Here is a 15143-nt window from a genome sequence, read left to right on the forward strand (position 1 = left end):
GCCTTCACCGTTAAAGCAAAGTGAAAAACCTTAAAACGCACATAAGAACCGTGATAGCTTAGTGGTTAAGACGACCTAGGCACCCTATTCGGAAGGTCGGGGGTTCGCACATCTAACTTTTTCGAGTTTAGTTAACACTAAGTGCTTAGGTACCTACTAATACTACGATTTATTTGACGATCTCCATTCCTGAGCAACCTATTCTAATGACATTATCCATGTTCGTTTACTTTTGAAAATAAGGGCGCGAATTATGCACTAAGTACTAACTACCGCCTAGTATCTAACGTGACCTAACTATACACCTAGGACTAATTTGACCTTAGTTGACAGCGTTTGACACAAAAAATTACAACGGGCAGAATTCGGAACCCAACCGGAATGGAACCGGACAACTTGTGTGGTTTAAGCCTAATAACCATAAATAACCATAGACGAGTGTCATAAATATTTATTATTGACAATCTGTGGTCTGTCAGGATGAAATAAGGATGTACCATCTGAAAATATAATCGATTTTTATTTATTCAAACCAAGAATAACAGATGAAAATGGCTCGAGCGCTTCTAATTATTTATAGGTACCTATTTTACTTTTATGCAAATACCTACTTATCATAGACCAGTTAACCGGACCGGATCCCACTTCGTTTCCCAGCGAGAGCGAGAGGTTGTTCTCTCACCTAATCGAAGTGGGGTAGCGATAAGCTGTAGATATTTGCTTCTAATAAGACTTAGGACTTTAGAAACGCTCGATTCATCTATAAAATAAATTCAAATCTTAACTAAAGCTAAATGATAGTAATAATAGTTAATTAATTAATTTTTATAATCTTAATTTAATTCCAAATTTCAATCTTATTTCCTAATAGGTTAAATAATTAACAATTTAATTTTATTGCTTCAATCATAAAACAATGAATAGTTGGTACCAAACATAATATTTAATTTTATTACCTATTATTAAAGATAATGTCAAGATGAAGATCAATTAACTATGATAAGTAGTTCGCTTTTCAGTAAATCGATTTCAAAAGATCTATTGGTATCGAGTAGTTCGCTCTTGGATACATTTCACTTCACTAGTCAAAGATCAAATTTCCGTGTTCTGAAGTTATCTGTGAAAATATTTATCAGTTTTTTATCAAAAACACCTGGAATTATGAATGATAACATGTGGTTTTTGGAGAAATCAAGCATTTTATGTTCAAAATAAGTATTTTGAGGCATTGTGGCAGTCGCGAACTGCAGTCTTCGCAAAGCATCGCCTGTTAAAATACGGCATCTTGTATAGCTCCAGCAGAGGTAATTATTATATTATTTACATTTCCTTGATATAAAATGGATAATTAATCGAAACTTAGAGTTCTGGAGTGAGTTCGTGAGTTTTTAGGGCTTAAGTAACCTGTTTAAGGTGTTATACAACTTGACAACATAAGTTTTCAATAAGCGGTCGACCTTAATTAAGTATTCATATTCGATTGGTTAAACTACGTGACTGCAGTCACACTACAGTTGCTTTGTGTTTGTACACAAAATAATTGTAAGGAAGCCCTTAAGTTATTTGACTTACCTATCACTAGTAGGTAATCAATTTGACCTAGTTTAAGTTTTATGTAACATTCAAACATGAATAATTAAATTATAATATTCATATGCGTTTTTTAAAATTAACACTTAACTTTTTATGATAACAGGTTTGAGTGGTAACAAAGTATGGCGCAGTGTTAAGCTCTGTTCACAATCATTCTATTTAAAGTGTGAAAAAAAAAGAAAAGATGGCCAGATATTTTGAAGATGCAACAACATTCAACTTTAGTTGGGATCAAGTTGCTCGGGGATACTGGAAAAGGTATCCCAATCCACAAAGGTATGGGTCAAAGAACAAGAATTTTTGCCATAAACATTTTTTTTTCTAAGCATCTTGAGACAAAGAGAGTCAGTCTAGTTAAAGTTAATAAATAAAATGTGCTGTCTTTAGTCTTGAATACAAGCTGCATAACCACCCCTCATTACTTTCTTTGTTGTTTTTTATTCTATTAACCATAGTGTTTAAACAACACTTTCATGAAAATTATAAATAATATAAAGCAATAATATGTCATTTCTCATTCAAAAGAGCTGCAGTAAGCATGCAGCAGCTTTTGAAGTAGTGGACTGTAATGTGTCACTATTAGATGGCATTATTAGACACTAGCTGATACCCACGACTTCGTTCGCGTGGATGTAGGTTTTTAAAATTCCCGTGGGAACTCTTTGATTTTCCGGGATAAAAAGTAGCCTATGTGCTAATCCAGGGTATAATCTATCTCCATTCTAAATTTCAGCCCAATCCGTCCAGTAGTTTTTGCGTGAAGGAGTAACAAACACACACACACACACACACATATACAAACTTTCTCCTTTATAATATTAGTGTGACTAAGGCTGAAATCTATAGAGTGCACTTTGACTTTGTTCAGACTTAAGACACTGTTAAAACGAGACAGTGTTATAGGTATAGCTGGCATAAATCTTTCATAGTGGCTGAATAAAATATGTATTATCTGAAATTTCGGCACTGGCAGTAAGTGACCACTGTGACCTAGTGGTCAAAGCACTTCAATTGTGATACCTTAGAGAGGTGGAGGTTTAACTCCTGCTGGTTCTGTAATTATACTATATATAGCTCGATTACCACTCACTCACTCATTGACATAATTGTTCTCCTAGAAAGAGACGGAAAATGATATAATGATGTAGGGGAGTTGTGTTTGGTTTCGGGAACCTTCTGGGGAAAAATTATGACATTTCGGAAAAACAAGATGGCGGCCGTCGTCATTTTTGCAGCTCCTTTGTTTTTTAAGGGACTCTGTTCAAACTCGCAATTATTAAAGAATGTAGTAAACGGTTAACAGAAAATGTAGAAAAAATTGGAAAAACAAGATGGCGGCCGAGTCGTAGCGTTTCAAAATTTTTGATTTTTCGACCCCGAACCGCGGCGCCACAGATCCGAAACGGGGTAATCGAGGATAATTATTTTTTTTGGTTTCGCCCACGATTATCCTGTATTTTGACAGAACGGGAGTAGTTTTTAAAAATTCAAGATGGCGGCTGTCGTGGCGGCCATTATGTTAGAGGTACGAAAAATCGCAATTTTCAAAGTTAAATATCTCAAAGTTGGCAACATCGGAGCGATTCGGCTTTTATCAAGCGATTGTACGTACAGGCTCGAGGTGTAGATTGGAGTAAAAAAAATTACCCCATTTCAGGGAAATTTCAAGATTTTCGGGAAATTGTAAAAAATCGAAATACGCACTTTTAGCAAAATCCGAGTATGAGTGATAACGTGTTTTGCTCGTACAAATGACATTTGGGTATTTTTGTCACCGGAGATTGGCAACACTGGAATTTATCAAAGTAAAAGTGATTTTCGACACGGTCTTTTTCACGGTATCCCCTTTCGCGTGGGTGCGAGCGAGAGGAAAGATTGAAACGTCATCGGGAGCGGTATATCCTGTAGTTAATAGGAAAAATATGAAACCGTGTAAAATCTTTCTGTGAAACAAGTTGGCGGCCATTTTGTATTTTTTTTAACTTTTCGAAATTTTGATCACGTTTTTGAGGCAGTTGGCAACATTTTGGAAAGTCAATATGTATGAATCGATTGTGTATCTAGGCTGGCAGTATGGAGATATGCAACCGGTGTTGCCACTTTTGGGGAGATTTTCGAGATTTTCAACTAAGAAACTCCTGTAAAATTTTGTATGAAAATTTTTTTTTTCACTGATTGTGTCGTATAGAAAACAAAAACTTAGTAAGCCAAAATTATGGAGAGAGCTGATGATTGAGGATTTCGGAGACGGGTGGAGGGCCCGCTTAAGGTATTGAAGATAGGCGGGGGGTGCTCGAGCAAATGTCATTCATGACGTCATCCAATTGCCAAAAAGCTGAAAAAAAATTCAAAATGGCGAAGAAAAGATGGCCGCCATACAAATTTCGCTGGTGTCCAGCTCGGAAGGTATAAAAGATGGAAGTGAGGTTTCTTGGCAAGAGATGATCAGAATCCGAAGGTCTACTCGATGAATAGAAAAAAAATCCAAAATGGCGGAACTTTTTTTTTCCATACATTTTATATGGCGAATATTGAATGCCTCATTCTCTTAGAAAGAGACAGAAAACGATACATGGATGTATGGGAGATGTGTTTGGATGGGGGAGGCGAGTAGGGGAAAATTATGACATTTCAGAAAAACAAGATGGCGGCCTATATGATTTTTGCAACTCTTTTGTTTTCCAACCGATTTCGTTGAAACTCGCAATCTTTGAAGAATGTAGAAACGATTAATAGAAAAAGTGAAAAATTTTGGAAAAACAAGATGGCCGCCGTACAAATTTCGTCGGTGTCTATCTCGGAGGCTATAAAAGATGGAAGTGTGGTTTCGTGGCAAAAGATGATCAGGGTCCGAAGGTCTACTCGGTGGAACAAACTCTGCATGCTCGCGGACCACTTTAGTGGTCCGCGCACCCACGCACCCTACTAAATTATTATCCTAATTTACAAAAAAATAAAATGGATATCGTTTTCAGGGTTTTTCAGGGTGCTAATTTTGATGATGACATTTATTTTCAAATCCAAGATGGCGGACTTACATTTTCTACAAAAAATAGAAATGCCTGTCATTTTATGGGGTTTTTCGGGGTGAATTATGTATCTTAATAAATCAATTTGGTTTCATATAATAAAGTTAACCTTACCACGTCACGTGAGCTGCTTTAGCAGCTCGCGCACCGAGCAAAAACTAGTTATTTATACTATATATAGCTCGATTACCACTCACTCACTCATTGACATAATTGTTCTCCTAGAAAGAGACGGAAAATGATATAGTGATGTAGGGGAGTTGTGTTCGGATTCGGGAACTCTCTGGGGAAAAATTATGACATTTCGGAAAAACAAGATGGCGGTCGAGGTGATTTTTGCAGCTCCGTTGTTTTCCAACCGATTTTGTTGAATTTTGCAAACTTTGAAGAAAGTAGTAAATGATTAACAGAAAATGTGGAAAAAATTGGAAAAACAAGATGGCGGCCGAGCCGTAGTGTTTTAAAATTTTTGATTTTTCGACCCCGAACCGCGGAGCCACAGATCCGAGACGGGGTAATCGAGGATAATTATTTTTTTTGGATTCGCCCACGATTATCCTGCATTTTGACAGAACGGAAGTGGTTTTTAAAAATTCAAGATGGCGGCTGACATGGTGGCCGTTTTGTCCGAGGTACGAAAAAACGCAATTTTAAAAGTTAAATATCTCAAAGTTGGCAACATCGGAGCGATTTGGCTTCTATCAAGCGATTGTACGTATAGGCTCGAGGTATAGATTGGAGTAAAAAAATTACCCCATTTTTAGGGAAATTTCAAGATTTTCGGGAAATTGTAAAAAATCGAAATACGCACTTTTAGCAAAATTCAAGTATGAGCGATTACGTGTTTTGCTCGTACAAATGACATTTGGGTATTTTTGTTACCGGAGACTGGCAACACTGGAATTTATCAAATTAAAAGTGATTTTCGACACGGTCTTTTTCACGGTATCCCCTTTCGCGTGGGTGCAAGCGAGAGGAAATATTGAAACGTCGTCGGGCGCGGTATATCCTGTAGTTAATAGGAAAATTATGAAACCGTGTAAAATCTTTCTGTGAAACGAGTTGGCGGCCATTTTGTATTTTTTTTTATTTTTCGAAATTTTGACCACGTTTTTGAGGCAGTTGGCAACATTTTGGAAAGTCAGTATGTATGAATCGATTGTGTATCTCGGCTTGCAGTATGGAGATATGCAACCGGTGTTGCCACTTTAGGGGAGATTTTCGAGATTTTCAACTAAAAAACTCCTGTAAAATTTTGTATGAAATTTTTTTTTTTCACTGATGGTGTCAGATAGAAAACAAAAACTTAGTAAGCCAAAATTATGGAGAGAGCTGATGATTGAGGATATCGGAAATGGGTGAAGGGCCCGCTTAAGGTATTGAAGATAGGCGGGGGGTGCTCGAGCAAATGTCATTCATGACATCATCCAATTGCCAAAAAGCTGGAAAAAAATTTAAAATGGCGAAGAAAAGATGGCCGCCATACAAATTTCGCCGGCGTCCAGCTCGGAGGGTATAAAAGATGGAGGTGCGGTTTCGTGGCAAAAGAGGATCAGAATCCAAAGGTCTACTCGATGAATAGAAAAAAAATTCAAAATGGCGGAATTTATTTTCCCATACATTTTGTATGGCGAATATTGAATGTCTCATTCTCCTAGAAAGAGACGGATAACGATACGATAATGTAGGGGAGATATGTTTTGGTGCGCGATATGAGTAGGGAAAAATTATGACGTTTCAGAAAAACAAGATGGCGGCCTATATGATTTTTGCAACTCTTTTGTTTTCCAACCGATTTCGTTGAAACTCGCAATCTTTAAAGAATGTAGTAAACGATTAATAGAAAAAGTGGAAAATTTTGGAAAAACAAGATGGCCGCCGTACAAATTTCGTCGGTGTCTATCTCGGAGAATATAAAAGATGGAAGAGTGGTTTCTTGGCCAAAGATGATTAGGATCCGAAGGTCTACTCGGTGGAACAAACTCTGCATGCTCGCGGACCACTTTAGTGGTCCGCGCACCCACGCACCCTACTTTATTAACCTCAACTACCCCGTTTTTACAAAAAATGATATGGATGTCGTTTTCAGAGTTTTCCAGGTTGCTCATTATGATAACGACATTTATTTTGAAATCCAAGATGGCGGACATGCATTTTTAAAAAAAAAATCGATATGGGTGTCGTTTTATTGTGTTTTCGCGCTTAATTTTGTATCTTTAATAAATAAATTTGGTTAAATATAATAAAGTTAACCTTACCACGTCACGCGAGCTGCTTTAGCAGCTCGCGCACCGAGCAAAACACTAGTTTTGATATGTATTTAAAATTATTTCGTGTCATTTGTTACTGTTTAGTTGCTAATCCCAAACATCATTTAAGAAGCTGGTTTTTTTTCAGCACACATGTGTTATCGGAAGACACTTGCAGCCGCCAAGTGAAGGATGGGTGTTTGTACACAAAGAGACTGTTGACCAAGACTAACAGGGTGCCTAAGTGGGGTGAGAGGTATGTAGTCACACATTTACACCCATAAACTTTTTTTTTCCTCTCGTCTGGCTTTACACTGATTAGCCAATGTCAAGTTTGTAGTTATTTACAAGTTAGGGAAACTATATGTATAAATATGGACTTCGTCTGCGCCGGCGCCTGCCGACATACACGCGGCGCCCCTTCAGAGCGCTTCCTAGTCAGTTCCACCACCAATAAACACCAGCAGAACACAAAAACCGACCACTTCCAACAAAAAAACACTCCAAAAAAGCACCGCACGCGGGCCATCAAACGCCAACACAGTCCACCCATAAACTATCAACAGAGTTTGCGGTTCCTCCACGGTAATTTATAATTTCTAAATTGTCTCTGGTCTGACCTGGTGGGAGGCTACGACCATGGCTAGTTACCACCCTACTGGCAAAGCTGTGCTGTGCACGATTTACCGGTCCGGTACGATGCTGAGAAGAAATGATCAGAGATATGGGTTTAATAGAAAACCTACCATCCCTCTACCATAAATTAGCCCACTTCCATCTTATCACTTACCACCATGTGAGATTGCAGTCAAGGGCTTACTTACTATCTGAATACAAAAACAGAAGTTCATCATCAATTACCATTAAGTGAAATCTGCCAATCTGCATTTGGCCAGCGTGCTATTATGCTTTAAGCACTCCAAAGAGAGAAGTCCATGCTCAGTAGTGGGTCAGTGAAGGATGAATAGGAATTAGGTTAAGCTATTACTATTAGGTACTAAGATAATGTTTCATATGGACTGCCTGTGATACAAACTTATTCATAACTAGCTGTGCTCGCGACTTCGTTCGCGTGGAATAGTGACTTTTCGGGCAGCATGTACGTTAAAAATGTTCGCCGTGATTCTTTAAATTGACGTAACTTTTTTATTTATGAACCGATTGACATGAAATAAACACTAAATGTTAAGTGAAGCTTACTACAATATATTAGTGAAAACCGTATCTAAATCGAATAAGCCGTTTCTGATATTAGCGTGCACAAACACACAGACAAACAGACAAAAAAAAAATAATTACAATTTCTACTTTTTTTCCTGCTACTTTTTTTTAATATATTTCCATTGTGCAGACAACACTTTTCTACAATTTTAATATATGTAATAGATATAGATGTTGGTTTTTTTTCTATTCTTTCATCTATACATATAATAAAATTGTAGAAAAGTGGTGTCTGTACAATGGAAATATATAAAAAAAAAAGTAGCAGGGGTTGTTATTATATCGATGCCGAACCCGAAATTGTAATTAATTATTTTTTTGTCTGTTTGTCTGTTTGTCTGTGTGTTTGTGCACGCTAATCTCAGAAACGGCTTATTCGATTTAGATACGGTTTTCACTAATATATTGTAGTAAGCTTCACTTAGGATTTAGTGTTTATTTCATGTCAATCGGTTCATAAATAAAAAAGTTATGTCAATTTAAACAATCACGGCGCCTCGCGCCTGAGCGTCCGTGGCTATATAAAGCGCGAAAAGTCACTATTCCACGCGAACGAAGTCGCGGGCACAGCTAGTATACAATATCTTTGATCTGTATATTTGATGCGCAAATGAGGATAAACCGCAATGTATAGACTGGGGTTTCCTCTTGCAATGTTTATGTGATTCACTATCATGACATGCATTTTCCCATGCCTATATCTTTATTGCCATTTATTGTGCATACACTTTCCTTATGTAATTGGTCATGCTGACTGTTTTAACAATGATAATATTATGAAGTACTAGATAGGTATGAGGTAGGTTGGTGCCCACGACTTCGTCTGCGTGATATTAGATGTTTTTTGAATCTTTGATTTTTTAAAATAAATAGTACTCTATGTCACTGTCTACAATCACTTAGATCTATTGCCCTTTTGCAGCATAATGGAACAACTAACAAACACACATTTTTATAATACACATAATTATAATATCAGTAGGATGCTTAGCCTTTTTTAATAGACTTCCAAAAAGGAAGTGGTTCACAATTCTGCCGATTTTTTTTTTATCTGCAGTACACCGATTATTACTTTTGTCAATCTGAAAATCTGAATGCTATGTAATTAACAACTTGGTACCTATATAATATTAAGCCTTCAGTTTTATTGTTAGATTAGTATCGACTTACAAGTGTAAATTAAAAATTTATATCACCCCCGACAAGTGAAGGTTACAGTAACTAGAAAAGAGATGACAACTTTCAAACGGCTGAACCGATTTTCTTGAATTATAGCTAAGAACACTCTCAATCAAGCCACTTTTCAAACAAAAAAACTAAATTAAAATCGGTTCATTAGTTTAGGAGCTACGATGCCACAGACAGATGCACACGTCAAACTTATAACACCCCTCTTTTTGGGTCGGGGATTAACAAGTAAAAGAGGTATTAGTGATGCTATTGTGAAGGAATCCTTTCTAGTAGTTTTTGGTGAAATAAAAACAATTCAAAATTATGGAACAATGTTGATATTTGATAATTGACCTTGTCTTCATATGGCATTGAGTGTACCTAGATAATTTTCTTAGACACGGTTAGCGAGGTCGCCCTCAAGGTTAACAGTTAAAGTCAACAAGTTACAATTTAGAACTTTTATGTTTTCTGTGGCTACAGCATATTTAAATACTTTCATTTCTTCTTATGTATGAGAAACTAGCTGAAGAGGCTCGCGACTTCAACCACATAGATTTAGATATTTGAAAAACTGGCCAAGTGCAAGTCAAACTCGCGCACTGAGGGTTCCGTACTCAGCTATTTTTTTTTTCAACATTTTGCACAATAAATCAAAAACTATTATGCATAAAAATAGTCAAAAATCTGTTTTAGAATGTACAGTTAAAGCCTTTTCATATGATTGCCCACTTGGTATAGTTATCTTACTTTGAAAATTGAAACATATTTTAATTTTTTTTTAAATGATGTGACCACAAATTCGCGGTTTACAGATTTATTCCTGTACTTGAGCTATAAGACCTACCTACTTGCCAAATTTCATGATTCTAGGTCAACTAAGGGAAGTATCCTTAGGTTTCTTGACAGACACGACGGACGGACGAACGGACAGACAGACAGGCAGACAACAAAGTAATCCTATAAGGGTTCCGTTTTTCCTTTTTAGGTACGGAACCCTATAAATCTCATGGGAACACTTTGATTTTCAAAGTGAAAAAGTTAACTGGGTAGGTATGTCCGTTATGTCCGAGATGCAAGCTATCTTTTTACTTACCAAATTACGTCAATAATATTATGATGACAATAATAGGTTTATCGTTGATAAAGTAGAAATGTGCCAAAGATAAAATCTATCTATTAAGAATCTTTAGAGAGAGAAAATAAACTTTCTGTTTCTTATCACTTTATCAATTGTTTTGAAATTAATAGCACTAAAAATAGATATGAACTTGTAAACATGTCTGATAAAACAGTGCCTATAGAAGAATTAGGTACACAATTTCTGTTTACTTTACTAGTTATGAAGATTGATGTATGCTTTTGATGACTTTCCTAATTCAGTTCTCAAATTGGTCAGTTTGGAAAGTATCTCTAAAACTGGACATATTATATGATCAAGTTTACCCATCCAGTAAACTTCGAGTTTACTGGACGGGTATCATGGCTATCAGTTCAAAATATGAACTGACTAGCTGATACCCGCGACTTCGTTCGCGTGGATTTAGGTTTTTTTAAAATTCCCGTGGGAACTCTTTGATTTTCCGGGATAAAAAGTAGCCTATGTACTAATCCATGGTATAATCTATCTCCATTCTAAACTTCAGCCCAATCCGTCCAGTAGTTTTTGCGTGAAGGAGTAACAAACATACACACACACACACATACAAACTTTCTCCTTTATAATATTAAGTGTGATGACAATAGATGGTTGCCTCAAAAGAGCTGTTTTGTTTGGTGGGCAATTCAGACATGGAGAGAAGAGTGAATAGTCATGTTTAAAAAAATCCTTTTTTCCAGATTTTTTAGTGCAAAATCAGTGAAGATCATTGAAGAGAGCATGGTTGACCCAGAAAAGAAGGTGCTCATTACATACACAAGGAATCTGGGCTACACTAAAGTTATGGTGAGTATTTCGTTATTATGCGCCAGTCCCAACTTGCAGAATGCAATTGAAACAATCAACGTTTGGCCTTGTATTAATGATATGATTATGATGATAATAATATAATTTCCAGAGTGTGGTAGAGCGTGTAGAGTACAGGCCGTCCGGTCCTGGTCAAACGATAGCGAAACGCTCAGCGTGGATCGACTCTCAAGTGTTCGGCTTCTCACGAGCCATCCGGGCCTTCGGACTCGATAGGTTCAAAAAAAACTGCAATCAGATGGTGAGTCCTTGCATACTTATTGATAAGAAGTATGAAAAAATGATTTTTTTTTCAGAGAATTGCGAAGGCTGCAGTGAAGGAGCAAATAGAACAATTTTTTTCACAAATACGAAGTCCAAATGTGTTTATTAAAATTATATCAACTCCTTAGGTAATACATTTAGGCTAGGTGACAACTTGCAACCTTATAATGTTACGAGGTCCAGTCGAATAATAATATAAGTGATGGGTCATTTTTATGTAATTTTTCTCTCATCAAATGTCAGGTCCCCGCTCAGGATATAACTTCAGTTATATTGTTATGATGATGACTTGTTTATGGTACCATACGCGAAGGGTCCCAATGGGATCCTATAATTAAGATTCCGCTGTCTGTCCGTCCATCGGCCCATCTGCCTGCCAACAGGCTGTATCTCGTGAACCGTAAAATTTTCACAGATTGTGTATTTCTATTGTTGCTATAACAGCAAATAATAAAAATGTCAAAATGGCCGCTGTGAAGTTTAAAAATAAATAAAAAGCGTTATTTCTTGTAAGATGATACAGAATCTTTATGTGCGAGTCCAACTCGCACTTGACTGATTTTTCGTTAACAAATTAATTGTTATTTCCTTCAGGTGAACGGCTTCAACCACGTGCTGCACAGCATGTACCCGCGCCCGGTGCCGCACGTCACGCCCGTCGCCCACACGCTCAAGGACATGCGCGACGCCGCCGCCGCCGCCACCGCCGCCGCCACCACGCGCGCCAAGGCCAACGTGCTCTCCTCCGTCAACCGCAGCTAACCAGACGCGAGCGACACTGCGCCACGACATTCCTAACACCAAGCGTAAATCGAGTGCCATTAAACAAAAGTGACCATTTCCAAACATATTATAAATCAAGTGTATAATAAAAGTCCGAAAATCACACACAGCGTCACAAAATGGACTTGGAAAAGTGCAGTTTGAGAACTAACGTTTCTGTGTGATATCATGCTCATGCATCGATTACTTCTGGAGATTTATTGCTAAACCTCGTGTCTGTACTTCTGTTGGCTGTTTGAAGAGCTAATTGCCGCGCCAAGGCCAATGTGCTCTCCTTCATCAAACGCAGTTAACCAGACGCGAGCGAGACTGCGCCACGACATTCCTAACAACACTGAGCATAGAGTGTCATTAAACAAAAGTGACCATTTCCAAACATATTATAAATCAAGTGTAAAATAAAAGTCCCTAAATCAGAAAGTGTCACAAAATGGACATGGAAAAGTGCAATTTAAGCAACAACGGAAATTGTGTTTAAAGATAGCTCTGTGTTATTGTGCACATGCATCTAATACTACTCGAGATTTAATGATTTAACCACGCGCGTTAATGCCAACGTGCTCTCCTCCATCAAACGCAGCTAACCAGACGCGAGCGACACTGCGCCACGACATTCCTAACAACACTGGAATCAAAAATCATTAAATTATTGATACAAATAATATTAAACAAAAGTGACCATTTCCAAACGTAATACAAACTATTAAATTATTTTACCGTTACTTTTCAATTTAAAGACTTAAAATTATGGCACCTTGCAATGTTTTGAGCTAAAGTACCTTGTAATATTGATTCGATTCTGAACACAATAAAATTGATATCTTTATCTTTACTATCATACAAAACAAATTGTTACTAATCAACAGTGGTTTGACACCTCTGTTGACAGCTTTTATATAATCACTGCCATGTTCATGTTGCATTATTGCTACTATGTACCTTTTGGTCGAGTTTGAGACTAACACAGAAATATAATCTAACACAGGAATATAAATTCAGAGCCTCAATAGTTCAACCGGTAAAGGGGTGGACTGAAAACCGATAGGTCGACGGTTCAAACCCCGCCCGTTGCACTATTGTCGTACCGACTCCTAGCACAAGCCTGAGGCTTAGTTGGAGTGGAAAGGGGAATATTAGTCATTTAACATGGCTAATATTCTTTTAAAAAAAAAATGAAACATGAGAAAGTCAACTCTAATGTGTGAACCCGACCTAATACGACGGCATTATGAAATTTTTCCAATAACATAATTACCACATTCCAGTGGTGGGATTTTTGTGTGAACAGCATTCATTTTCATCCAGACTGAAATATTCATTCAAATAATAATCCTCATAATTTATGAATGATTTTGCATAATAATATGTTTTATTAAAATTATACCGAATTAAAACTTGCATGAGAAGTTATGTATTTACTAATTAGAAATTGATTTCATTAAAATATAAAGAATCAACTAAAAGGCAAACTTTTTCTATTTATTTTTAAAGTAACAAGATAATAATAATTATGAACAAAATGAAAGTACAGAAGAAATAATGTTATCATGTATTTTAGAAATAGTTATATTATGGTTATAAAAACTAATAAATAATGAAATATTGTAAATAAAATTATTTAGACCATAAAATCTTTCAAAAGATTGTGTGTTTCAAATGTGAAAAACTGAAAACCTTCTGCATGTGTGAAATATCAAACTTTTAATTTAATATTTACGTAATAGGTATGAAGACTACTAGTCAATCGGCAACTTTTATCAAACTCCAAATCACTCGCTTTGTTTGGGAGCTTGTATGAAATACATGTGACTTTATAAAAGACGTACTTTTTTTAGTTCGATCGATAATTTAAAATGGTTAGCAAACTTAAAACTAACAGCGGCCACGTGAATTTTACGAATTCTGTAAGACCCTCATTTATTAATTCCTAAGAAATAATTAATTTTTGACATAGCCATCATCCCAATTATTGGTGTGCTTTAAAGTTTTAAGTTAAAAAGCAGTAAAATACTAAGCAAGCAATTTACAAGTGTAAATTAAAAATTTATAACACCCCCGACAAGTGAAAGTTACAGTAACTAAAAAGACCTGATAACTTTCAAACGGCTGAACCGATTTTCTTGGACTATTCCGCGCCTACGATCCAAAGTATCTGAGTTTTCCAAAACATCATTTTCAAATAAATAATTATGTATTTAGGCAACGTCCATCTTGACAGCTTGACATTTGTCAATTGACATAATATTATGAACCTAACGGTTATCTAACCTTCTTTTCTACAAGAAAACTAGAAAAGAGCTGATAACTCTTAAACGGCTGAACCAATTTTTTTGGATTATAGCTAAGAACACTCTCGATCAAGCCACCTTTCAAACAAAAAAAAGTAAATTAAAATCGGTTCATCCGTTTAGGCGCTACGATGCCACAGACAGATACACAGATACACAGACACACAGATACACACGTCAAACTTATAACACCCCTCTTTTTGGGTCGAGGGTTAAAAAAGTTTAATATCTTGCTGATGGTAGTAGTTTCATTTGAAACACATAATACATACATATGTAATACATACTCTTTTAACTCAACAATGCATTTTTTTAGAATTTAAATCTCCTGACTGGTTATTATCAGTATCAATTATTAAATAATAAACTGCATGTAATCGGGTTACTCACGATACTTGTTATTCACTACTTAAGAACTCACGTTCGTAATTTAAATCTATGGAACCGTAATTAATTCAGACTCCATGAATTTAAACTAACTAAAATGATTAATTTTAATTCAGTTAGGTTTAAAAAAAGTAATATTAGGTTTCTAAAAAAAGTTAGGTTTAGAAGCTTACTCACCCTAATTGAAACAATG

The 15143-nt window shown here is 36.3% G+C and overlaps 1 protein-coding gene across 3 annotated transcripts; it reads left to right on the forward strand.

The window, feature by feature from the left end:
* The first annotated feature begins 1061 nt into the window (after positions 1-1061).
* Positions 1062-12307, forward strand: LOC123875198 (protein preli-like). 3 transcript variants are annotated; one of them, XM_045920885.1, is made up of 6 exons: positions 1062-1304; positions 1697-1869; positions 7020-7127; positions 11102-11207; positions 11320-11469; positions 12087-12307. In XM_045920885.1, the coding sequence occupies exons 2-6, from the start codon at positions 1778-1780 to the stop codon at positions 12252-12254; spliced, it is 624 nt and encodes a 207-aa protein (XP_045776841.1). In that variant the 5' UTR covers positions 1062-1304; positions 1697-1777; the 3' UTR covers positions 12255-12307. The 3 variants fall into 3 exon arrangements, with proteins under 3 accessions (XP_045776841.1, XP_045776842.1, XP_045776845.1); XM_045920886.1 differs by lacking the exon at positions 1062-1304 and adding an exon at positions 1439-1585; XM_045920889.1 differs by lacking the exon at positions 1062-1304 and adding an exon at positions 1473-1581.
* The last annotated feature ends 2836 nt before the right edge of the window (positions 12308-15143 follow it).

The sequence above is a fragment of the Maniola jurtina genome, chromosome 19 (assembly GCF_905333055.1).
Source record: "Maniola jurtina chromosome 19, ilManJurt1.1, whole genome shotgun sequence".
Classification (NCBI taxonomy): domain Eukaryota; kingdom Metazoa; phylum Arthropoda; class Insecta; order Lepidoptera; family Nymphalidae; genus Maniola; species Maniola jurtina.

Bases quoted from the DNA above. Each gene is read 5' to 3' on its own strand.
- LOC123875198 (XM_045920885.1), top strand. From the start codon at position 1,778: ATGGCCAGATATTTTGAAGATGCAACAACATTCAACTTTAGTTGGGAT. The intron at 1,870-7,019 runs GTATGGGTCAAA...GTTTTTTTTCAG, and splicing joins AGGTATCCCAATCCACAAAG to CACACATGTGTTATCGGAAG. The intron at 7,128-11,101 runs GTATGTAGTCAC...CCTTTTTTCCAG, and splicing joins GTGCCTAAGTGGGGTGAGAG to ATTTTTTAGTGCAAAATCAG.